At 41.1% G+C, this 27,015-nt stretch overlaps 1 protein-coding gene across 1 annotated transcript in view; it reads right to left on the bottom strand.

Annotated features, from left to right (window-relative positions):
• Positions 1-27,015, bottom strand: part of prim2 (DNA primase subunit 2) — a 198,450-nt gene that overhangs the window by 9,143 nt on the left and 162,292 nt on the right. The window contains exons 10-12 of the mRNA XM_060821319.1: positions 23,180-23,306; positions 21,668-21,750; positions 2,233-2,301 (exon numbers count right to left, since the gene is read on the bottom strand). Of these exons, the coding sequence (XP_060677302.1) occupies positions 2,233-2,301; positions 21,668-21,750; positions 23,180-23,306 (279 nt within the window). The remainder of the gene's footprint in view (positions 1-2,232; positions 2,302-21,667; positions 21,751-23,179; positions 23,307-27,015) is intronic.

Below are 27,015 nucleotides of genomic sequence, written 5' to 3' on the forward strand. Positions count from 1 at the left end.
ACTTCATAGTAAAGAATGATTCTGTGTGGTTCCGGAGGGGAAAATCTCAATGATGCATTGAGTAGTGCTGAAAAGAAATGTATGCTGTTGAAGGATTTTGGCCGACACACACTGGGACAGGTACAAGAATGCCAAATTTCAAAAGGAAAAATAATGTATACTCCATGAGTAAAAGGTGCCGACTGGTTGCTAAATCGACACTCATTGGTCCAGGTATTTCCATAGAAAATGCAAGGTGACTATTGTCCTCAATGTGGCTCTCTCAGAGTTTTCAGAAACATTCATTCAAATGAAGAAACTTGTCCTCTGCAAGAGAAAGGAATATATCCAGGCATTCAGCTCTTGTTGAATTTAAAAAAAGCATGGCAGGGGGAGCAAAACAGTTCTCTAGCACATTCTTCAAAACTACACATCTGGCTCAAAGGTAGAAGACAGAGGGTGGTGATGGAGGGTTGTTTTTCAGACTGGAGGCCTGTGACCAGTGCAGTGCCACAAGGATCGGTGCTGGGTCCACTACTCTTCATCATTTATATAAATGATTTGGATGCGAGCATAAGAGGTATAGTTAGTAAGTTTGCAGATGACACCAAAATTGGAGGTGTAGTGGACAGCGAAGAAGGTTACCTCAGATTACAACAGGATCTTGATCAAATGGGCTGAGAAGTGGCAGATGGAGTTTAATTCAGATAAATGAGAGGCGCTGCATTTTGGGAAAGCAAATCTTAGCAGGACTTATGCACTTAATGATAAGGTCCTAGGGAGTGTTGCTGAACAAAGATCTTGGAATGCAGGTGCATAGCTCCTTGAAACTGGAGTCACAGGTAGATAGGATAGTGAAGGTGGTGTTTGGCATGCTTTCCTTTATTGGTCAGAGTATTGAGTACAGGAGTTGGGAGGTCATGTTGCGGCTGTACAGGATATTGGTTAGGCCACTGTTGGAATATTGCTTGCAATTCTGGTCTCCTTCCTATTGGAAAGATATTGTGAAACTTGAAAGGGTTCAGAAAAAATTTACAAGGATATTGCCAGGGTTGGAGGATTTGAACTATAGGGAGAGGCTGAACAGGCTGGGGCTGTTTTCCCTGGAGCGTCGGAGGCTGAGGGGTGACCTTTTCGAGGTTTACAAAATTATGAGGGGCATGGATAGGATAAATAGACAAAGAGTGGTGAGGGAGTCCTGAACTATAAGACATAGGTTTAAGATGGGGTGTAAGATATAAAAGAGATCTAAGGGGCAACTTTTTCACGCAGAGGGTGATACGTGTATGGAATGAGCTGCCAGAGGAAGTGGTGGAGCTGGTACAACTGCAACATTTAAAAGGCACGTGGATGGGTATATGAATAGGAAGAGTTTGAAGGGATATGGGCCGGGTGCTGGCAGGTGGGACTAGACAGGGTTGGGATATTTGGTCGGCATGGATGGGTTGGACCGAAGGGTCTGTTTCCATGCTGTACATCTCTATGAGTCGCCAACCCTCTTCTCAGACACTATAATTTGTAGTTTTCTTTGAAATTTGACATTCTTGAATCAGGCCTGATGACTGAAAGACAAAAATCTCCATTTTTTTCAGCAACCCTCATATTTTGTTCTAGCGAGCGACAATAATACATTTGAACAAATTATACAGTGATGGACTACATGCACAACCCTTACATGGCAAAGTGTCAATTCACCTCCTCAGGCAACATCTCTACTGATTCATGATCAATTTTCAATCATATTCTGTTTCGCCTTGACAATACTTTTCACGATTTGTATGTTCTGAGGATTCTACCGAACAACGATATGGGAGATAATCTTCCTTGGAATGTCCAGCAAAATCTTCATCATTTTGATACATGGTCTCATAAAATATAATTATTTAGATTTAATAGCCTATACTTAACATAAAACTTAATCTCAGCTGACAGTAACTGGCATAAATAATTGCAGTTTTAATTCCTTGAAAGGGAAATATTGGCCTAATTAATGTATCAAGACTTTGAGTGTTCAATTTTTTTATTTGCTACACCCCTGAAAACAACCTAAAGTATAAAGTATTGCTGAAAAATACTAAACATAAGGAATTGTGTCTCAGTAATAAGACCATCAAACTTAACAAATCACGACAGCTAATGATGGTTGCAATTATTCTTCTGAGACAGCAACCTTCATACACCAGTTCCAGTCACATCCCAAGGCTGACAAAGTCACTCTCATTACTGTGCAGTGCAAATTAAACATGTCCTTACATTGTGGGTTAGCTCAAAGTATTTCTGACAGGCCAGCTGGTAATGCATCCCCTTCACTAAATCCAGAATCTGTAACGGGAGAAAAAGAAAGAAACTTGTTGAGCTCATCCAATTTCTAAATTAATGGATAGCAACAATAGACATTTAAAATCTCTAGTGTCATTGTGACTACAGCAATCGCAACTAGTAAGACAAAACATACAGGGTACATTGGTCCAACAGTGCAACAAACTTCTGACACATTCTTCCTTTAGCTGAAATCCAACTATAATGAGTAGCATTTAATTGAGTGGAGATGGTAGATAAATTGAATATTGTCAGAGATTTCTGCTTTCCTGTGATTCTAACTACACCTTCACAAAAGCTAAGCAGGACAAGGAAGTGAAAGGTTCCAGTCTCAGCAGCTATTGCCAGTGTCACTGCAGGTATTGTTATGCAGCCTGATGCCTAATTTGAGCTAAATTTAATCTATTTGCCTTCATAAAAACTGCCATTCTTATTGATTTTCTGTTGTAGCTGCTGGGGTCTCTAAAGTTTTTCCTTTATTATGCTACATAAATAGAATTTTCACTCACTCTGCACCAATTAGATCTGCTCCAAATTGGCAAACTGAGGAGATAACCATCCACTGACAAATTTCAAATTTCAAGACGTGTCCTATGTGTGTCGGTTGCACTGTCAAACGCATGCACTCTTTGAATTTCAAACTCCCTGGTAGTTGTCGCTGAATATCACAGTGTATTAGTACCGGCAGGTGTTTCAACCAATGTCAGTGAGCAGGAGATCAAAGGAATCACATTGTTAAAAATTTGGCAAAAATCTCATCCTTTTGATTTCAATGTTATTGTGAGCCCCTCCAAAAAGGCATCCTTAAAATAATGAAAAGATTTTAATCTAACCAACAGTCAATCCAGATGCTTACATCTGTCAAATTCTTTAAACTTCTGTATGTTCTCTCCTTCTCACGCAAGGTAGCAACCAAATAAAATTCGTCATAAGATAATATGTCAAATGCCCATGAGAGCAATAAAACCTGCCATTGTTTTATGTTTAATAAACTGAAGATAAAATAAAATAAATTCCACATCTTTGTTTAAGTTAATGCCCTGAAGACAATTCTTGGACTGTGGGTCGTGCTGTTAAATTAAAACATGAACACTGCATTGCTATCAAAACTTCGGGATTTCAAATGCAGGGAGGCATAAATGTCAATACTCATTTAAAGACTTGTTCATTTCATATTGTAGGAGGCTGTGTTATAAACAAATGTTTGAAACATTCCTTATTGAAGGAGGAGCAAGAAAATTTGCATGATTCTAATACATCTTACTTGGAAGGTGGGTGCTCACTCAAAACAGGACTGAATAGTCAGCGCTATCAGAGTGCAACCCCTTCTGTATCTGGTTCTTTCTATTGTGTGTAAAGTCTGTCTGAACAAAATGTCTGTTTTTCCTCAAATATTTATATTACAACATGTCAAAAATGTGTTTATAAATGTACAATGAATGCTGTGCATGGGTTGGGCTCATCTGAAATGTCTTACCAAAAGTGGGTATTTAAGTGCAGTCTCAGCAATATGGGTAAGAGGACAAAATGAGGTCATGGGTGCCCATTTCCAAAATTTCTTGGAATTTCCAATTGTCAACTGTGGTGCACTTGAACATGGGTACTCTGATTGCAGAACTGAGAAACTGAAGTAAAGTCAAACTGAAGTCAAGTCAAATGAGTCAACTTTCAGATGAGAGGTTCCAACCAATGCCCTTTCAGCCACGATGGGTGGCTGTACAAGATCCCACGGCCACTACCAAAACAAACTGGTGAATTTTTCCTGCTGTCCTGCCCAATATGTATCTCAGAACCATTAATATTAAAACAGTGAAGATTATCACATTATATAAGGTCATTCACATGAAAAATTATCATCACTGCTTCATCTCCACAGATGCTGCCAGGCCTGCTATGTGCTTTTAACACTTGGCTTTTATTTCAGATTTCCAACACCCATAATAGGGCCAAAAGAGAAAATGCTGGGAAATCTCAGCAGGTCTGGCAGAATCTGTAAGGAGAGAAAACAGCTGACGTTTCAAGTCTAACTGACCCTTTGTCAAAGCTAAAAAAAAGGGAGAAATAGGGAGGTATTTATACTTGGCTGAGAGAAAGTGAGTCCTGGCTCCAGAAGCAAAGCAGGCAATAAAGAGGTAATAATGACAGTGTATAGAGAGATTATAGGGAGATTAGGAGCTGTGAATGACCAAGGTTGAAGCCAATGCTATGTGACAAATTATGTGGGGGATGGGGGGGATGGGTGAATCAGAGGCAAAATGGAAAACAAGGGAGAAGGGGAGCAAAGGGGGAAGAGAGAGAAAAAAGGTGAGAGAGTGGGGAGTGAGAGAGAGAGAGAGACAGACAATCAAGAAATAAGAGGTACAGAACAGTGAAAAAAATAAATAAAATAAATGAAATAAAATTACGGAGCAGAATGAAAACAGAGGGGTCGAGATGGGATAATCAGCTGAAGTTGTTGAATTCAATGTTGAGACCGGCAGGCTATAACGTGCCTAGTCAGAAGATGAGATGCTGTTCCTCCAGTATACGCTGAGCCTCACTGGACTATAGCTCTTCTCACCCTACGTCTTTAGCCCTTTCTCTCAGCTCCTTCACCTCAGCCGCATTTGTTCCGATGAGGCCACTTTCCAAAGTGGTACTCTTAATACGTGCTCCTTCTCCAACCGTGGCTTCCCACCTACAGTTGTTGACAGGGCTCTCAACAGCGTGCAGTCCATCTCACGCGCCATGACCCTCACCCCCTCCCTCCCCTCCGAGAACAAGGATTGGGTCCCTCTTGTTCTCACTTTTCATCCCACCAGCCTTCACATGCAAAGAATAATCTTCCACCATTTTCACCAACTCCAACACGACACCACCACTAAACATATCTTCCCTTCCCTCCCTCTGTTTGCATTCTGCATTGATCATTCCCTCCAGGACAATCTAGTCCACTCCTCCATCACACCTAACACTCTCCCATCACACACGGCACCTTCCCATGCAATCACAGAAGGTGCAACACCTGCCTCTTTACCTCTTCCATGCTCACCATCCAATGCCCCAAACACTCATTTCAGATTAAGCAGCGTTTCACTTGTACCTCTTTCAATTTGGTCTATATTTGCAATATCAGAGAGACAAAACGCCGACTGGGTGATCGCTTTGCTGAGCGCCTTCGGTCTGTACGCAATCAGGTCCCGGAGCTTCCCACTTTAACACACAATCCTGCTCCCATGCCCACATGTCTATCCTTGGCCTGCTGCAATGTTCCAGTGAAGCTCAACGCAAACTGGAGGAACAGCATCTCATCTTCCGATTAGGCACGTTACAGCCTGTCGGTGTCGACATTGAATTCAACAACTACAGATGATTATCCCATCTCGATCCCTGTTTTCATTCTGCTCCGTAATTTTATTCCATTTATTTTATTTATTTTTTAAGTATTTTTTTTTCACTGTTCTGTACCTCTTATTTCTTGATTGTCTCTCTTTCTCTTGCTCCCTACTCTCTCATCACCTTTTTCCTCTCCTCTTCCCCCTTTGCTACCCTTCTCCCATAAGACCATAAGACATAGGAGTGGAAGTAAGGCCATTCGGCCCATCGAGTCCACTCCGCCATTCAATCATGGCTGATGGGCATTTCAACTCCACTTACCAGCGTTCTCCCCGTAGCCCTTAATTCCTCAAGACAACAAGAATCTACCAATCTCTGCCTTGAAGACATTTAGCGTCCTGGCCTCCACTGCACTCCGTGGCAATGAATTCCACAGGCCCACCACCCTCTGGCTGAAGAAATGTCTCCGCATTTCTGTTCTGAATTGACCCCCCCTCTAATTCTAAGGCTGTGTCCACGGGTCCTAGTCTCCTCACCTAATGGAAACAGTTTCCCAGCGTCCACCCTTTCCAAGCCATGTATTATCTTGTACATCTCTATTAAGTCTCCCCATAATCTTCTCAACTCCAATGAATACAATTCCAGGATCCTCAGCCATTCCTCATATGTTAGACCTACCATTCCAGGGATCATCCGTGTGAATCTCCGCTGGACACGTTCCAGTGCCAGTATGTCCTTCCTGAGGTGTGGGACCAAAACTGGACACAGTTCTCCAAATGGGGCCTAATCAGAGCTTTATAAAGTCTCAGTAGCACATCTCTACTTTTATATTCCAACCCTCTTGAGATAAGTGACAACATTGCATTCGCTTTCTTAATCACGGACTCAACCTGCATGTTTACCTTTAGAGAATCCTCGACTAGCATTCCCAGATCCCTTTGTACTTTGGCTTTACTAATTTTCTCACCATTTAGAAAGTAGTCTATGCTTTTTCCATTTTGCCTCTGCTTCATTCATCCCCCACATAATTTGTCACATAGCACTGGCTTCAGCCTTGGTCATTCACAGCTCCTAATCTCCCTATAATCTCTCTATGCACCGTCATTATCACCTCTTTATTGCTACCTTTGCTTCTGGAGCCATGACTCACCTTCTCTCAGTCTAGTATAAATATCTCCCTAATTGTCCCTTTTTTTAAGCTTTGACAAAGGGTCAGTTAGACTCAAAATGTCAGCTGTTTTCTCTCCTTACAGATTCTGCCAGACCTGCTGAGACTTTCCAGCATTTTCACTTTTGGTTTCAGATTCCAGCATCCGCAGTAATTTGCTTTTACCCATAATAGTACTATGCTTCTGTGTCAATTTCCTGTGTTATTTCTGTGATCTCACTTTGTGCAAAAATGCAGCATTCCCTAATACTTCAACAGCAACAAACACTTCAAAACATAAGGGTCTTCAAGGGTGTAAGGCTTTGAAACATTCTAAGGACATGAAAGAGGTGATAGAGATTCAAGCATTTTTATTGGTTAATTTGCTGTTACTCGTTCTGGGAGACCGTTGGGCATTAGGCTTGGCGGCTATTGCTGTATAGTTTGGAAAGACAACTGAATGGGTGGAAATAAACCAAGTCTGAACTTTAATCATGAATGAGAGGAAACAAGATTTTGTATAGTTTCCAGTGACAGAAACACTGCTATTCATTGTTTTATTGTTTGCAGTAAAAAGGCCTGCAACTGAATAAGACATAACAGATTACTCAAAACATCATGCCTGTGCCAGAGCTATCCAGTTAGTCCCACTCCCCAGCTCTGTCTCCAGAGCCAAGGAATTTCTTCCTCCATATATCCATCCAACTATATTTTGAAAGTTATTATTTAATCAGCTTCAATCACGCTTTCAGCTACATCATCATAAGCTAAAGTGGAACTTATTTTCCCTCATGTCACCTCTGATTACCTGTCAATACTTCATATTGCTATTGTCTGGTTACCCACCCTCTTGTCTTTGGCGACTTTTTCTCCTTTGTGATTTTGAAGTCAACGGCAAAGGAATATAGTGATTGCCATTATTATAGCTTTTCCCAGAAATCTGATCCAGAATGGTATGACAAAGAACAGAAAAACACTTCAAATTTAAGAACAATATATAGTATCTAAATCAGGATGCATAGGTGAAGAATATGTTAGGTTTAAATCACGTAAGACAGGTGGGATTAGTGCAGAAACATTACTTTTAAATGTTACTCTTTTATATTTTATGTCGAATTGTAATTTCCTTCACTAACTTTTCTTTTCTGAAGGGATGAAATGCCACACTTAAAATTAATGACTGCCACAGCACAGACAAAAGATCATACCACAGCACCTAAAAATTTTACCCAACTCTAGTGGGCAGCACGGTGGCACAGTGGTTAGCACTGCTGCCTCACAGCGCCAGAGACCCGGGTTCAATTCCCGACTCAGGCGACAGACTGTGTGGAGTTTGCACATTCTCCCTTTGTCTGCGTGGGCACCCTCCGGGTACTCCGGTTTCCTCCCACAGTCCAAAGGTGTGCAGGTCAGGTGAATTGGCCATGTTAAATTGCCCGTTGGGTCTAGATAAGAGATAAATGTAGGGGTATGGATGGATTGCGCTTTGGTGGGTCGGTGTGGACTTGTTGGGCCGAAGGGCCTGTTTCCACACTGTAAGTAATCTAATCTAAAAAAAAATTTTGACTGTATTTTTCTGAATACAGTAGGATCTGAGGGGAGTGTGTGAAAAAGCAAATATGAAAAGCAGAGAGACAACAAAAAAAGGGTAGCAGTGAAACATAAAAGGAAATCCCACAGTCTTCTAAGCAAATAGAAAAAGAACAAATGAAAATTGGGTCTATTTAGTGACCAAATAGTGCATTTTCACGTGGAAGTAATAGACATGGCAGAGGTATTAATTGAACATATCTTTAGCTATGGGGCATCTGTTACCCAGGCCAAGGTGACAGTGTTCAGTGACTATAAGGGCTTAAAATTCATAAGAAAGTGGTATTGGATAAGCTGTCAATACTTAAATGCACCATGACCTGATGAGTTATAAGTCACAGAGTCAAACATATGAGAAACAGATCCTTCAGTCCAACTCATCTGAACTGATCAGAGATTCCAAATGAACCTAGTCCCATTTGCCAGCAATTGGCCCAAATCCTGCTAAACCCTTGCTAGTCATGTAGCCATCCAGATGCCTTTTAAATGTTGCACCAGCTCCTCCATCTCCTATGGCAGTTTATTCCATTCACACACTATCCTCTGTGTGAATACATTGTCCCTTAGGTCCCTTTTAAATCTTTCCCCTCTCACCTTAAACATCAACCTTCTAGTTTTGGACTCCCCTACCCTGGAAACAAAGACCCTCGGCTTTTCATCTTATCTACACCTCTCATGATTTTATAAACCTCTATCAGGCCACCCCTCAGCCTCTGACACTCCAGGAAAATTGCCCCATCCTATTCAGCTCCTCCCCTACAGTTCAAACCCTCCAACCCTGGCAATATCCTTGTAAATCTTTTCTGAACCCTTTCACGTTTCACACTATCTTCCCTACAATTGGGAGATCAGAAATGAACGCAGTATTCCGAAAGTGACACATAACCAATGTCCTGTACAGGGGCAACATGTCCTCTAAGCTCCTATTTTCAATGCACTGACCAGTAAAGGGAGTGACAGATGATGGACTTTGGAATAGAAAGAAAAGGTATAAAATAAAGGGTACTATTCTAAAATGTGCGCAGGAGCAGAGAGATCTGGGTGTATGTATGTGCTCACAGGTCGTTAAAGTGGCAATATAGGTTGACAGAGCTGTTAATGAACCACACAGTATTATAGGCTTCATAAATACAGACAGAATACAACAGCTGGGAGGTTGTGATGAGCTTAAGCATGACACTGGTAAGACTTCAGCTGAAGTACTGCTTACAGTTCTGGGAGCCATGCTATAGGAAGGATGCAAATGATTTGGAGAGTGCAGAATAGGTTTATAAGAATGCCTTGCACTGGGTTTTCCTTGCAGAGGAGAAGGCTAAAAAGGGACTAGTGAAAAATCGCCAAAATGATAAGGGACCAGGACAGAGAGAAACTGATCTCACGCATTAATACATCAAGAACCAGGGGCACAGTTTTCAAATGTTTCGCAAGAGAAGCAAATGTCAGGTGAGAGAAAAAAAACATTTTAACACTACAAGCATTTGGGGTCTGGAATGCACTGCCTGAAAGTGAGGTGGAAGTAAATTCAAATGAAGCATACAAGACGACAATGGGTGATGATTATTCAACAGAAACAATGTGCAGGGTTACAGGGAAAAGGTAGGAGATTGGCACCAAGTTAATATGCTTAGAAAGCCAAGGCTGACACATTGGAATGAATGGTCTCCTTCTGCACCATCAAAATTCTGTGACTTTGAGTGTGGAAGTACCGTGATTCACAGTATTCTACTGATCTCAACGCTGAGACTATCAGCACGAAATATCACAGCACACTTGTGAGGGTAGTAAAATATTTGAGAATAATATGCCGATTGTACATTTAACTGGGCAATATGTTGACCAGAGGTTGCCCTTTGCTTTATCTCACTATAATGCTGAGTTTTGTTAGTCTAATTGCTCAAATCATTCCAAAATTTGGCCTGATATCTAATGGCACAACAAGAGTAAGAAAGGTGATAGGGAGAATAAAACTGGCAAGAAATAAAATAACTTCAAAAATGACAATTACAGATTTGGATGGGTATATTTATTACACAAGACCTCAATGGACTTGCCACCTCTAGTTTGGCTGGGACTTGCCTGAACTCAGCTTATTCTGCAGTGATGTTAGCAACCTGATCACTGGAAATCAAATGTGATTTTGTTGCCAGAGAACACCTGACACAAACGATAATTATTCTGTCAAAAATGCAGCCCAGTAACAATATCTGCCATTTCCTATGTGAATTTCCAGAAAAGAAGCCAGCATCTCTTCTATCTATGCTGTTCACAAGTCTCACATACAATGTCAAATGTCAGGGTATGTAGTTAATAATTCATACAGCATTTATTACTTTTAATGCATAAGACAATGCAAAGCCAGATTTCACATTTTACGCATTAAGAAACAATTGCTACCTACAGGTATTGCACAAACCAACATTGTAAGAGGCAATTTGTGAGATCGAGGGAAAAGGCAGAAACGAAAGACTAAAGGATAAGAACTGGTAAAAATATGACATCAAGTTCAAAGTAGTTCACTTATTTCTAGAATGTAGCAAAACAAATGGACCAAAATTTTGCTGACAAAATAACAGTGTTTAATGCTACTCATAATTCTTAATGTATAAACCATCCAGCAAATTGCAACTAGAAGAGTGGATATCCCGCAGCATTGTTATGTGGTGGGGGGCTGTAGGAGATGGCTCAAAGTGATATCTTCTATTAAGTTTGTGGAATGGGAGTTCGACCTAGTTTAAAATCTGGGCATGCTGAGATCAAGCCATAAACTCACCATGAAACAAAATCTCTAGGTCCATTTCAGTCCTACGTTCATTTTAATTTCCCATCTCCAGAATTTCCTAGAACCTTACAGTAGTGTAACAGGCCAGGGGATTGAATTATTTTTTAATAATTAGTCACTTTGACTTAATTAAGCAAACGAGGAATTAAATTATAATTTGTTTAATTATGGTCAGTTGTAAAACAGTTTATTTTCTGTAGGGAAGAAAGCTGTATGGCAAGGTGAAAAGTAAGGTCATTGATTTATGACCATACGTTTGCTGGTTTATGGTTCAAGCTAACGTAAACCCAGGCTGATATGCAAGAATGCTTTGAGGTAAATTGAAATTACTCAAAGAAACAGCTTTGTTTTAAAATGATAACTTATCGTATTGAATAGGCCTATGTGTATTAGTTTGTATGTTTTTTGTAGCATTAATTTATTTTAGCTATCAGGGAATCTCACAGTTCTTATAGTACAAGGATATCGATAGATTTTGAAGAACATTCAGATCTATAAACTGGGATGATAGTTAATCACTGGGATGTAGCACCACATACTCGAAGATGTATTAATGATTTATTAATGCTTTTAGTGAAGATTATGGAAACAGTTAATTTAGACAGACAAGCATTATCGGGCTGATCCTGTAAAGTGATTGGCACGTTGAAGAGACAGTAGGAACTAATGTCACTAAGATGACCAATTAAGAATTAGGAATAGAGACTGACCATAAAACTGTTCATGCACTAATGAGCCAATTAGAGTTTAAGATGGCTCTGATCTCACACAGCGCGGAAATAGCTGGCAAGGGTTAACAAGGCCAAGGTTTTGTGATTCCTGCAAAAGGAGCAAGAATTGAAGATAGAAGGAAAACTTCAGTCAATGGAACAAGAGACCTTTCCCCGGGCAACCACTCCTGTAGACAGATATCCAAACGTGGAAAAGCTGAAAACTGCTTTTCATTAAATATCACATATTTTGTACTTGTTATGATAAACTTAATAAATACCGGAAAACCTGTGAAATGTTTATACCTGCAATGGGTCTGAGAATTAATCAGGATAGGTAAACTTCAGCTTCATTCTGTCAAAATTCAGTCTATAAATGCAATTAATATTAAAATGCACTCCAAAATCTTACAAGGCCTGTCAGCCCAACCAGTCATCTTGTCACCCTATCATCACATCCTTTTATTCTCATTCTCATTTATAGTGTACTTCCCCTTAAAAGCAATTATACTAGTCACCTCAAATAACGAGCCTTCATTGCAATCAAATAAGTAAAAAACCATCAAGATTAGTGCCTCAATCACAGCTTTCAAAACCAAACAGCAAATACACTTACTCGAGCTGGGACTAACTATCTGGATCCATTGTAACACAAACAAGGAACAGGAGACTATCATTTGGCCATAAATCAGTCCTACTACTTGATGAGATTATGGCAGATCTGCGAACTAACTTCACATATCTACTTGTTCTTCATCTCCCTTAACACATTATTAATCTCAGATTTAAAACCAACGAGTAGTCTAGAATAAACTGTCAGGCCCTCTTGAGGCACAGTGGTAGTGTCCATCCCTGGACTGAGAGACTCAGATTCAGATACAAAACAATCTGTTCCAGAGATACGACATATTATCTCTGAACAGGTTCAAAGAACAAAGAAAGTTACACCACAGGAACAGGTCCTTTGGTCCTCAAAGCCTGCACCAATCCAGATCCACTACCTAAACCTATCACCATTTTTCTACGGATCTGTATCCCGCTGCTCCCTGTCCGTTCAAGCATCTGACTAGATACATCTTAAATGACGCTAATGTGCTCACTTCTGCTAGCAATGTGTTCCAGGTACCCAACACCCTCTGCATAAAGATCTTTCCATGCATATCTCCCTTAAGCTTTTCCCACAACCTCTAGTAAATGTGTCCCCCACTCTGGGGAATAAAGCTTTTTGCTATCTACCCTGTTCATATCTCTCATGATTTTGTATACCTCAATCAGGTCCCCCCTCATTCTCTGACTTTCTAATGAAAAATAATCCTAATCTACTCAAGCTCTCTTCATAGCTAGTATTGCCCTCCGTACCAGGCAACATCCTGGTGAACTTCCTCTGCACTCACATCCTTCTGATAATGTGGTGAACAGAACTGTATGCAGTATTCCAAATGTGGCCAAACCAAAGTCCTATTCGTCTGTAACATGACCTGCCAACTCTTGCACTTAACAGTGTCTGATGAAGGGAAGTATGCCGTATGCCTTCTTGACCAATCGACCTGCGTTGACACTTTCAGGGTACAATGGACCTGAACACCCAGATCTTTCTGTACATCGATTTTCCCCAGGACTTTTCCATTTACTGTATAGTTCACTCTTCAATTGGATCTTCCAAAATGCATCACCTCGCATTTGCCCAGATTGAATTCCATCAGCCATTTCTCCACCCAGCTCTCCAATCTATCTATATTCTGCCACATTCTCTGATAGCCCCTTTCACTATCTGCTACTCCACCAATCTTTGTGTCATCTGCAAACTTGCTAATCAGACCACCTATATCACACAGTGGTTCAAACACAGATCCCCTGTGGAACACCACTGGTTATAATTCTCCATTTTGAGAAACTCCCTTCCGCTACTACTTTCTGTCTCATGTTGCCCATCAGTTCTCTATCCATCTAGCTAGTACACCCTGGACCCCATGCGACCTCAACTTCTCCATCAGCCCACCATGGGTAACCTTATCAAATGCCTTACTGAAGTCCATGTACATGACATCTACAACCCTTCCCTCATCAATCAACTTTGTCATTTCCTCAAAGAATCCTATTATGTTGGTAAGACATGACCTTCCCTGCACAAAACCATGCTGCCTATCCCATTTTCTTCCAAATATAAAGAGATCCTATCCCTCAGTATCTTCTCCAGCAGCTTCCCTACCACTGACAGCAGACTTACCAGTCTATAATTACCTGGATTATCCCTGCTATCCTTCTTAAACAAGGGGACAACATTAACAATTGCCCAGTCCTCCAGGACTTTACCCAAGTTCAAGGATACTGCAAAGATATCTGTTAAGGCTCCAGCTATTCCCTCTCTTGCTTCCCTCAATAAGCTGAAATAGATCGCATCCAGACCTGGGGACTTGCCCAACTTAATACCTTTTAGAATACCCAACATCACCTCCCTCCTTATGCCGACTTGACTAGAGTAATCAAACATCCATCCCTAACCTCAATATCTGTCATGTCCCTCTCCTCAGTGAATACCGATGCAAAGTATACATTAAGAATCTCACCCATTATCTCTGACTCCACAGAGAACCTTCCTCCTTTGTCCTCGAATGGGCCAACCCTTTCTCTAGTTACCCTCTTGCTCCTTGTATACAAATAAAAGGCTTTGGGATTTTCCTTAACCCTGTTTGCGAAAGATATTTCATGACCCATTTTAGCCTTCTTAATTCCTTGTTACAGATTCGTCCCACATTCCTGATATTCTTCCAAAGCTTCATCTGTTTTTAGACCTTATATATGCTTCCTTTTTCCTCTTAGCTAGTCTCACAATTTCACCTGTCATCCATGGCTCACTAATCTTGCCATTTCTATTCCTCATTTTCACAAGGACACGTCTGTCCTGCACTTTCATTGACCTCTCTATAAAAGCCTCCCACATATCAAATGTAGATTTACCTTCAAACAGCTACTCCCAATCTACATTCCCCAGCTCCTGCCAAACTTTGCTCCAATTGGCCTTCCCCCAGTTTAGCATCCTTCCTTTAGGACCACTCTCGTCTTTGTCCATGAGTATTCTAAAACTTACAGAATTGTGATCGCTATTCCCAAAACAATCCCCCTACTGAAATTTCAACTACCTGGCCATGCCCATTCCCCAAAGCCGGGTCTGGTATGGCCCCTTCCTGAGCTGTACTATTTACATACTGCTCTATAAATTCCTTACGTATCTGGGCCATCACCCCGTTAACACTAAGTGAATCCCAGTCAAAGTTGGGAAAGTTAAAATCTCCCATCACCACCACCCTGTTGCTCCTACATCTTTCCATAAATCTGTTTACATATCTGTACCTCTATCTCACGGTTGCTGTTGGGAGGCCTGTGGTACAGCCCCAACATTGTTACCACACTCTTCCTATTTCTGAGCTCTGGCCCATATTGCCTCACTACTCAAGTCCTCCATAGTGCCCTCCTTCAGCACAGCTGTGATTTTCTCATTAACCGGTAAAGCAGCTCCTCCTCCCTCTCTATCCCACCTGAAGCATCTATATTCTGGCATATTTAGTTGTCAATCATGCCCTTCCCTCAACCAAGTTTCAGTAATAGCAATATCATACTTCTAAGTACTAATCCAAGCCCCAAGTTCATCTGCCTTACCTACTACACTTCTCACATTAAAACAAATGCACCTCAGACCACCTGTCATTTTGCATTCATCATCTGCTGCCTGCCTGCTCTTCCCCTTAGTTGTGCTTAATTCTTTACCTACTTCCTTACAGGCTTTAACTACTACCACCTTACTGTCCACTAACCTCCTCATTTGGTGCCACTCACCTGCCACATTAATTTAAACCCTCCCCAATAGCATTAGCAAAAGCACCCCCTCGTACATTGGTTCCAGTCCGGCCCAGGTGTAGACCGTCCAATTTACAATAGTTTCATTACAAAAAAAAACTGAACTGCAATTTAAAGGAGATGGTTCAGACTTAGAAAATGCAAAATGTTTCCCAATTTCATCCTTGAAAGGTGTGGCTCTATTTTCTTAGGGTTGTCCTCCAATCCTAGTCTCTCCAAATAGTTTACACTATAATTTTCCGTTAATATTTTGAAACCTTCTATCACATCTACTTAACCTTCTAAATTGCAAAGAACATATCTCTAGTTTGTTTCTACATTGTTTTTGGAATCACTACAGAAGCAGCTTGACCTGTTCAACACTTACTAACAGATTCCACATCAAAGTAAAATTCTCTCAAAAACCATAGCAAGTGACTCTCATAGCATTCAACTGGTTTCCTGGTGTTTCTGGTCGAGGGGCTCATATATGTTGGTCACAACTACCAGTTCTGCCGGAAGGACATTCTTTTTAAAAGCAGCCAACTGTACAAAGAGATTTGGTTTAAGATCTCAGTCAAAAGGCACTCCTGATAATGCAGCAACCTCAAACCATGAGGTGCTTGAACACAAAAGCTTCTGACTTGAACATGACCATGATACCAAATCAGCTCAGGTGACAGTGGCACAGAGTCATATCACAGAAAAAAAAAACTAAAAACAGATACTACTTATAATAGCTATATAGATACACAATCAAAATATTGATTCCCAAGCTGAACATTTCAATATAATTTCCATTTATTCAAACTTACTGAGCTGGGTGAGCTGAGGAGCAAGTTTTGAGTTGTTTCCCTCATTGACAAGTGATGCATTTCACTCAAAGGAGAAAAAGACAGAGGGTGTAAAACAGATAAATTCTGCTCAATTCACTGCGTTTGCTCTCCTACTAAAGGACAAATTTTGCAAGATATTTTGGATATGATCAAATCTATTTATTTCACTTATGAGTGAATCATAGTGATATATAGTACTCCTGCAAGAGTAGGAGGAAAAACAAGGAGCATCTTACTGTAGCCATATGTAATAACACTAGGAATACAATGGAAAATTTTACAGCACAGGAAACAACGACTCAGGCCAGATTCCATTATTAATTCTCCACGCAAGCCTCCATCAGTTTTGCTTGATTTTGAAGAAGCTCCAAATTACTTGAAAACAGTGATAATACTTTCTGTTTTTACAGTGCCAAGACTTGGAGTGTTCTGATTTACACTTCCACATTAAAACTGGACTGGTTGAAATCGGCACTGTGCAATAAACTAACTAAACAGAAAAAAAAACATTGACAAAAGCCAGATTTGTTAATCAACAAGGAATTTCACTCAAACTATTGAACTAGCTGTTAAAAGATAAGCTAACACAAGTCTTTTTATACTTCTGAAAGGGAAAAAGGAAGGAAGGAGGTGAGGAACTCCTACAGGAATTTCTGATGAAAAGCATTTCATCTTTGTTACACACTAGGGATTTGTTGGCTTGTTGCTTATTATTTTTGAAAGATTGAGCCCGCTATTCTTTCTCAGGGTCACCACAGCAGGATGTATAAGCAGCTGTCCATTCACAACAGTTTCTCCTTCAAAATTCGCAGCATTTGTACTCTCAAGATCAGATGTGTCTTTTCATAAGGCAATTAGTGACAGAATGTGTCACAACGGGAAAGCCACTGCAGTATCAAATTGCACCCTTATGCTCCAGGTCTACATTTATTTTTCTGAAAATAAAGCAACTGCGAAAGTTAATTCTTTCCAATGATTACAGCCAGAATATAGGAACAAGGCTAAGCTGTGTAGTCTCCGGAGCCTATTTCATTGATTCATTAGAACACAGCTGATTTGCATCTCAACTTCAACTACCTGCCTTGGTTTGTTACCCTTAATACCTTTGCCTAACAAATATCAATCAATCTCAGTGTTGCACTTTCAATCGATTCCCAGTCTCATACAGCAATTTGTTTCAATTTCCACAACTTTGTGTGTGAAAAAATGCTGGGGTCGATAAAATGTGAAGCTAGAAAAAGTACAGCAGGTCAAACAGCATCAGAGGAGCAGAAGAGTCGACGTTTCGGGCAGGACCCTTCATCAGGACAGGGGAAGGGGAAGGGGGCTGAGAAATAAATAGAGAGAATGGGGTCAGGCTAGGGGAAAGGTATGAAAATGTGTTGCTGGTTAAAGCACAGCAGGTCAGACAGTATCCAAGGAACAGGAAATTCGATGTTTCGGGCTAGAGCCCTTCATCAGGAAGGTTTCCTGATGAAGGGCTCTGGCCCGAAACGTCGAATTTCCTGTTCCTTGGATGCTGCCTGACCTGCTGTGCTTTAACCAGCAACACATTTTCAGCTCTGATCTCCAGCATCTGCAGACTTCACTTTTTACTAGGGGAAAGGTATGTCGGATAGGGATGTGTGGATGTAGGTAGGTGATTGTGATTGGTCAGTGGGAAGTGTGAAGCAAATAGATGGGAAGGAAGATAGACAGGTTAAGTCAGATGAAGGGAGCAAGACAGAGGGAGTGGGCCGGATCTGGGATGAGGTGAGGGGTGGGAAGATTTGGAAGCTGGCTGAGGCCATATGATTGCAAACTCCTGAGGCAGAAAATGTGGTGTTCTTCCTCCAGTTTGCGGGTGGCTTAATTTGACGGTGGAGGCGGCCCAGGATGGACATGTTTTCCGGTGTGGGGGTGGGGTGGGGGGGGGAAAGAGAGAGAGGAGGGGAGGGGGAGGAGGAATTGAACTGGCTGGCAAACAGGAGGTGGGGTTGATTGCAGTTCCCTAAACTGGTCCCAGAGTTTGCATTTGGTCTCTCCAATGTAGAGAACACTACATCGGGAGCAACAGATGCAGTAAATCAGGTTAGAGGATATGCAGGTGAATCTCTGCCGGACTTGGAATGATTCTTTGAGGTTTTGGACGGAGGTAAGAGGGATGGTATGGTGAGGAGGTATGTGGAGGTAGGATGGCAGATAATGTATCTCCTGCAGCTGCAGGGAAAGGTGCCAAGTGCAGTAGAGCTTGGTGGGGAGTATGGACCTAATGAGGCATTCGCAGAGGGAAAGACCTTTAGGTGGTGTGGTCAGACTGTAGGTGGCGAAAATGGTGAAGGATGATACATTGGATATGGAGATTAGTGGGGTGGAACGTGAGGACCAGGGGTCTCGATCCTTGTTGTGGTTTGGGGGCGGGGGAGGCGATATTTGAGGGCAGAGGTGTGGAATTTGGAGGAGATGTGGTTGAGAGCATTGTTGATCACGGGGAAGGGGTTATGATGTCCTTGAAGTAGGAGGACTTCTGAGATGTCCTGGAGTGGAATCGCTCATCATGGGAGCAGATGCGGTGGAGGAATTGGAGTACAGGATCGCATTATTGTGGATGGGAGGTGGGAGGAGGCGTATTTGAGGTAGCTGGGGAAGCCAGTGGGTTTGAAATACATGTTTGTGCTAAGTCAGTTGCCGAAGAGGTCCAGGAAGGCAAGGGAAGCGTCAGAGATGGTCCAGGTGAATAGGTGGTCAGGGTGGAAGGTATGGGTGAAGTTGATGAACTATGGAAGTATGGAGCAGTGCTCATACAGTCATCAATGTAGCAGGGGAAAGGGTGGGGGATGGTGTCAGTGTAACTGTAGAAGAGGGACTGTTCTACACATTCTACCAAGAGGCAGGATTGGCTTGGAACCATGCGAGTGCCCATAGCCACTCCACTTACCTGTAGGAAGTGGGGGGATTCAAAAGGAAAAGTTGTTAAGGATGAGGACCATTTCCCCCAAGAGAATGAGTGTGTCAGTGGAGGGGGACTAGTCAGGTCTATGGGAAAGGAAAACGTGGAAGGATTTTAGGCCCTCCTCATGGGAATACAGGTGTAGAGAGACTGGATATCCATGGAGAAGGTGCAGGGCATGGGTGGTGTCCCAAATGTTTCTGGACCAAAGGGGACAAGATGGAGTCAAGATAAGAGGAGATGAGTTCAGTGGAGTAGGAGAAGGCAGAGACAATAGGTCAACCAGGACAGTCAGGTCTGTGGATTTTGGGTAGGAGGCAGAAATGGGTGGTGCAGGGTCGGGGAACCATAAGGTTGGAGACTGTGGAAGGGAGATCGCTGGAGGTGATGAAGTTGTCGACGGTCTTGGAGATGATGGCTTGGTGGGGCGAGGTGGTGTCATGATCGAGGAGGTGGTGGGAGGAAATATCAGCGAGTTGACATCTGGTCTAGAGATCAGTGCGCCAAATTATCACCGCGCCTCCCTTGTTAGCTGGTTTAAAGGTGAGTTTGGGGTTGGAGCAGAGGGCTGTACATTGTATGGGGAAGAGGTGGAGAGATTGAGGCAGTTGATGTCACAAAGGCAGTTGAAGATGAAGAGGTCAAGGGAGGAGGCCAGGAGGATGGAGTTTGTTGGAGTTCGTTGGGAGAAGGGGCCTTTGGAAGTTGGGTGGGAGTCACATTCGAAGAAGTACGTATGAAGACAGCAAAAAAGATTTAGACATCTCGACTTGTACAAAATTTGTTGACATGTGGCATGAAGAGGAGTCCTTTGCTGAGGACTGACCACTCATCCTCAGTGAGGGGGAGGTCCTAGGGGGATGGTAAATACCCAGCAGGGCTTGGGGCCAGCGCCTAGTGATGAGCTGGAGTTGGGGGATGGAGATTTTCTCTGGAGTGGGTATGAGTGTGTGGGAATGGGCATGTGATCAGCGTTGCTTTAGGCGGAAGTGACAACAGCAGCTACTGCCGTCACAGAAACAATGTGGTCAGCAGGCGGCTTGGTAGGTGGAAATGACATCGTCCTCTGCAGCAGTGGGGACGGTTGAAGCGACTGCGTGGTTAATGGCACCCAGTGGATTCTGGAGGAGAACAGGGATAGGGTCTGGAGGTAAATATGAGAGGGTTTAGTGTACTTATGCTCTTTGATATCTGATAGGGTGGAGAAAAAGTGTTGGTTGAAAATGTAGATCATTCTGAAGATGAAGAACAGCAGAGCTTCTTTGCAGGTCTGAGAAAGCAAGGCCCTGAGCTGAGGCAGGGTTGACTGTAATGAGAGAAGGTGGTGGTGCATGGCTGCGAGCGTGGAGCCAAGGATCCATAGGGAGAACAGTTTCTTGAAGCTTTGGATGTGCTACAGTAGAGGTTGTCACAAATTGATCCAAATTGATAAAGTGCTTTCTAATATCACCTCTAAGCAACTAGCTATGTTATTGCAGACTACCCCACCTGGAACAGTTTCTCTCTACTTTATCAACTTAAACAACCCCACTGACTCATTATGAAAATCTTCCATACTCAAGAGGTGGGGTTCAGTAAAATAACTGAACAAAAAGAGAGAGGAGTCTTGACCAATTTTAACAATTTACAGAACAATCACCTCCATTCCATCTATTATGAAAAGTACAATTTTGAATCTTCTCTCTTGGATTGTAATCTAGCCCCCTTTCTCCAACAGGATCTCAAAGACACCTACATGTCTTTGGTAACCATGGACAAAAGGTTCATTCAACACATACCTTTTGGCAAAAGGAGGGAGAATTGTGTGTAGAGTTATAAAAGACAAAGTAAAAGAAGAGGTTTAAGTCTGTTTTCCACCAAGACACTCGAAGAATTTAAGTTCAACTTCTAAATCTGGAATTAAAAGCTCATTAATTAATGATAACCATCACTGATTATGAAAAAAAAATCTGCTTCAGTAATGCCAATTTTACTTGGTTCAGACACAGAAAACTAGCCTCCAAAAAGGCAAATCAAGCCACAGTTTATGGACAAATGGGAACAAGTAATAAATGCAGACCTTACTAATGATGTCTACATCTTAAGAATAAAGGAAGTTTGTTTACAGGATTTACTTTCAATATTCTGTAAGTGTGTGCTGCATCTGAACAATTGATTAGAAAATGGCAAGAAGAAGCAGACATGTAGAAGTATCAGATGGGCTAGTGGTCATAGCATGGAACCACTCACCTGAGCAATTCCTGCAGGAGGAATTTTATAGGTCTGCAATTTTTGCTTCAGAAGTTCAAGGTCACTGTGACGGAATGGACAGCCTGAAAACAGAGTAAGTCAGAAATAAAATTATCAGTAGACGGCTATAATGAATTTAATATTCAATTATCAGATGATCATACAGCCCGTCTCAAGCAAAACTGCCAAGGTGCTTCACAGTCAAGCGTAGTCAAAGCAAAGAAGCCAGCCAACAGAAGATATAACTAAGAAACTTGTTAACAGTTGGATCTTACGTACAGGCAAGACAGAGGGGTTTGAAAAAAATAAATTCCAGAAAAGGGGAGACTTGGTGGCTGAAGGTAGGCTTGCCAAATTTGAAATAAAGGGAAATATGGAAAGACAAGAGTTCATGAACAGCTGGAAGTACAAAATTGGAGACAAAAGGTCAGTTGGAGAAACAATGAAAGCTGATTCTGTTCAGAGCCTCTGTACATCCTTCTCACTATGTACTTTCCAGCCTAACTTTGCACAACCAGCATTCTGTCTTGGACTCATCAGGGCACTTGTAACAAAGCCAAATTTCAAAGGGAATAACAATTTATAAGGCATGAGAAAAGGTGCTGAAGAGTTGGCAAATCTTCTCTGATTGATTGTATTGTCCAAGGCAATACCTCAAAGGATCACAACCTTTATTCATGCAGTATAATTTGATGCTCCTTTTGACATTTTGGTGTTTTTGCATTTACCCTCATTAGAGTTAAAGGTGAAAAAATCATCAGTGTATCTTTATTTCAGCAGTCCCCAGACTTAGATATAGAGTATCACACTTGGTCCCTTCACACAAGTCACTGACACAGGATGTAAATAGAAGTCCACAGCATCGATCTTTGCAGTACCCACTAGTTGCAGCCCATCAACCCGAAAATAATCCTATTATTTGTAATTTTTTGGTCCATTAAACAATCCTGAATTCTTGGTAATATATTACTTCCAATTTCATATTACCTAATTTTATGTAATACTCTGAAAAGGTCTTCATCAAATAGTTTTGGGAAGCTGAAGCACCATTTAACATAAATATGGGGCACCCATTGAAATACCTGATGGATACTATTGCTTTCCACCCAATGTCAGATTGGCAGGCAAGCAAAGTACTGTTATGCCATGAGAAATAAATGAATCAGTCCATGTCAGAGAAACAATATTGCGTATCAGTAAAACTAATATATGCCATATGGCTCTCTTAATGTTTTTACTGTGTCACTTGTAAGCGCCAGAGATATCGGCATGATGTCCATCTCAAACATTTGAGATGCTAGCAATAAAACAGTGTGCAGTGAAGTGCAGCCAGAGTGAAAACCTCTTGGTTGACCTCATTCAGGAGCAAGGAAGAGCCAAACGTGTAATGGAGCATAAGCAGAACAACACTGACTGGCAGAGATTGCATAATCCAGTCAAACAATGTTTTCCATTCTTACCTTGAAAGGTCCTATCAAGCAGCAAGAGACAGTGACCAGCTTGTGAACTCACCGTGATAATCCCCTTGACTTGGTGGGTTTGACAGAATGATCTTCATGCAGCTGAATGGTGTGTAGTCAGTCCTCTTGCCTTCTTTTCCAAAACTGTGGCGTATATTGTAGGCATATAATTTATCAAACTAGATGACAAATCAGAATAGGAATGTTATTCGGTGCAGTGTACTGTAATAAATAAAACACCTTGTCTGAGACAAGGTGGACAATACAGATGATTAAATTATGAATGTTTCCACAGCACAAAATGATGCACAAACTTAGGACCCATATCTAAAGAGGGCTACACCTGGGATTAAATTACCATGTAATATTTATCTTCTGCAGACCACTCTGATGCTTGAAAAGAATCAAAACAAGAAATATCCATTTAGGCCAAACACTTCCAACTATGTACCACAGCCCCCATAACCACTGATACAAATTAATAAAATATTTTCTGCGCAGGTTTTTTGAATTTCAAGCAATTTTACTAATAAAAGTATCTTAAGGCATTTGAAGATTAAACATCAAACTGTACAAGAGTCAAAATAATTCTGAAAATGAAGAGCTACCTGTGCTCAACTGCAAGTGAAGTAATTGATGCAATGGTCAGGATCTGAATTCCAGCGTGACAACCTCATGATGGTCAGGGATTATAACCCCTAGTGTGATCACCTTGTGATGACCACAGATTGCTGTGGGGGCAGAGCCTTTGTGTATATTTAATGCTGAGATAGACAAATCCTTAATCAGTAGGGCAAGTCAGGGGTTCCGGGGAAAGGCCAGGAAAGTGGATATGAGGAATGTTGAATCAGCCATGATCCAACTGAATGGCAGAGTAGTCTTGAGGGGCAAATGGCCTTTTCCTGTTCCTATTTCTTATCGTCTTATGGGGTCAGACCCCCAATGTGACCACTCTGTGACAAGCCAAAGGAACTTTTTCTATGCTGTAGACCTCTGTGACTCAGAGGATACAAGAGGTCTAAATGGTCTTTTAAAACAATCAAATGATTGTTTCCTGTTAACTGAGATTTACTCTCATTTCCAGGTTTTGCAAATTAAATTGACCGCCAGCTGCCAGTCAAGCTCAAACTCATATCCCAGAACATTTGCCTGGGTCAATGTATTACTAACCTCTAGAGACATGACCATTATACCACCATCTCCCCCCTATTTATTCAACCACTTCTTGTGGATGTGAACTCGATATATTTACCATTATATAAAATCATTTCTGTATTCTCTGGGCCTTTGAGCAAGTGCAGACAACATAATTGCAACTGGATTCTGGAGACAATTTCATAAATTGCAAAAGGAATTTCTTCCTTAGATTTTCAACATGTCCTCCTATCTCTTTCAGTAAAGAACTGTTTGCTAAACACAACAATGACAGAACCAATACTTTGTAAGGAGGTATTGCCGAGATGCAGATTCAGATATCATCCAATGACGACCCACCATGTGTTTGAAGAAAGTTTTAAATTTAAAGGTATCTGCAACATCTGTTACAATACCAATGGAATTTTTAATCAAGCATGGAAGTACATGATATTCTCTTCTTTAGTCAATCTTATTTCAAAAATGAATCTTTCCCACAATTAAGCATGATGAAATATTGAAATGGGGAAATCAATATTTCATAATTAATCCTAACATCTAGCAGAGAATATGTTTTTAGTTCAAAAGAGATTGTGTTTTGTTTAAGCAAGAAAAAAATGACAACTTGCTGAATTGCAAATTCTAATTGCAAAGCACAAGGAAAAATCCAAATAAACGCATTTTTAAAACATGTGATTTAACAAATTCAACCTGTGAATCAGTGGCCTTGATGTGACATAAATAAAGAAAAAGGAACTGGCAAGTCTGTCAAGCTCCTTCTCCATTCAACACTATCTTGGCTAATTGAACACTTCCATGTTTTTTTACCCAAAATATCCTCATTTAGTGAAGGACAAGTAAAGGAATAGCAATAAAAATTCAAGTCAGGATGGTGAATGGATTGGAGAGCACCGTGCATGTCATGATGATCCAATGTAACTGCTGCTCATTTTCCTAGATAGAAGCAATTTGGATATGTAAGGTGCTGACTAAGGATCTTTGGTGAATTTCTACAGTGTATCTTGTAAATAGTACATCGCTTGGTGGTGAGAGTGGATGCTTGTAAACAAGCAGGTTGTTTTGTTCTGGATTGTGTCAAGCCTCTTGAGTGTTGTTGGAGCTACACTAATCCAGGCAAATGGGGAGAACTCCATCATACTCCTGACTTGTGCCTTGTAGATGGTGGACAGGCTTTGGGGAGTCAGATGAGTTACTCATTACAATTTTCTTTTGTAGCCACTGTATGCAAATGGTCAGTCCAATTGAGTTTCTGGTCAATGGTAACCCCCCAGGACACCATGATGGTGACTGTGGTATTCAGTGACATAATGTCATTAATGTCAAAAAGATGGTGGTTAAATGGTCTTTTTTTGGAGATAGTCATTGCCTGGCATTTGTGTGGCATAAATGTTGGCTTGTCACTTGTCAGCCTTGGATATTGTCCATGTCTTGTATTTAAACATAGACAGCTATCACCCTGTCTTCAATTTTTAGGTTATCACATTTGGACAATTATGAAGTTTTGTGCTAGGTTCCACTGGCTTCTAGTCAGAGGACTCATTTGAAATGATTGATGGACAGGAACTGGGAAGAATTCTTTTGTGTTATAGCAAGCTGTGACAATCTGAAGTCCTTATTGTGGGTGTGTCAATCTTCAGTACACTGAAGTTTTGAAATTCTTTAAAATGATTTCTCTTCTTTAAACTTGGATTATTGGCACCTCTGCTTCAAAAAGAAACAACACAATGGAACAAATACAGTTCAGTATCACTTTTACATCATCTGACCAGGAACACAGTTGCTGGTATGTGTCCTATTATGAAGTTGCCAGCTTGAATAGCAATTGATTGGTAGTTTTGACAACTAAATAACACCCATATGAGGAAACATTCTAAAGATTTGAATTGATGCCTAGTAAAGTAGGTAATGTCACGTTAAAGTTCAAGACAGCAACAACAAAACAGCAGCTCCTATAAAGGGTGTTAATTTATAAACTGTTATTGGTTAAGAGCACGAGAAATAGGCAAGAAATAGTATTTGAAACAAAGTTCTTTTCCATCAACAGCTCATGGAAATAAATAAACATTTTCAAAGTGGTTTGATGCAGTCAAGTAGGTTTCTCAGTCATTTCAGAGCTAACCATGTTACTGAGGGGCGACATTACACAGGTCTCTACTGATAATGATGGAAAGTTCCCTTCATTGCAGGGGTCTGGGAAAGCAGTTATCCAATAATCCACATTTATTGGTGCCAAAATTTTATATTTTTAAAAAATTCTCAACTTTTCACTCATGGGGGATAATTAACTCATGTTCTTCAAATGATGAGTCCAGGTCTCTGAATTGCAGCACCAGTGTCTAAACTACTTCAATACCGTACACAATTTTGTTATTTATTCCTCAAGCTCCCTTTACAACTACAGCACCTCAGTCCCCCAGTGCAGTGACAGACCAGGAATGCTCAACAGCTGACATTTCAACAGTACGTTTTCCACTCAGCATTTAATCACCTGTGTCTCCATTTGTTCTTATAGCTTTCAATCCTGTTCTTAAGACATTTTGTAAATTTCTTTTCTAAACCAATAATCACTTACGCTGAAGTGTATTTAACAGATCAACCTTTCTGTGAGGATAAAGAAAGCTTTTCCTTTCTCCTTTCATCAGCCTTGTTGATTTGTACATCTATTTCCCAGTGTTCTCCTCGCAGTGGGATAAAGCTATAACTTGGGTACTAAAGGCCAGGCTCAATCATTTC

Source organism: Hemiscyllium ocellatum, chromosome 3, assembly GCF_020745735.1.
Source record: "Hemiscyllium ocellatum isolate sHemOce1 chromosome 3, sHemOce1.pat.X.cur, whole genome shotgun sequence".
NCBI classification, from domain to species: Eukaryota; Metazoa; Chordata; class Chondrichthyes; order Orectolobiformes; family Hemiscylliidae; genus Hemiscyllium; species Hemiscyllium ocellatum.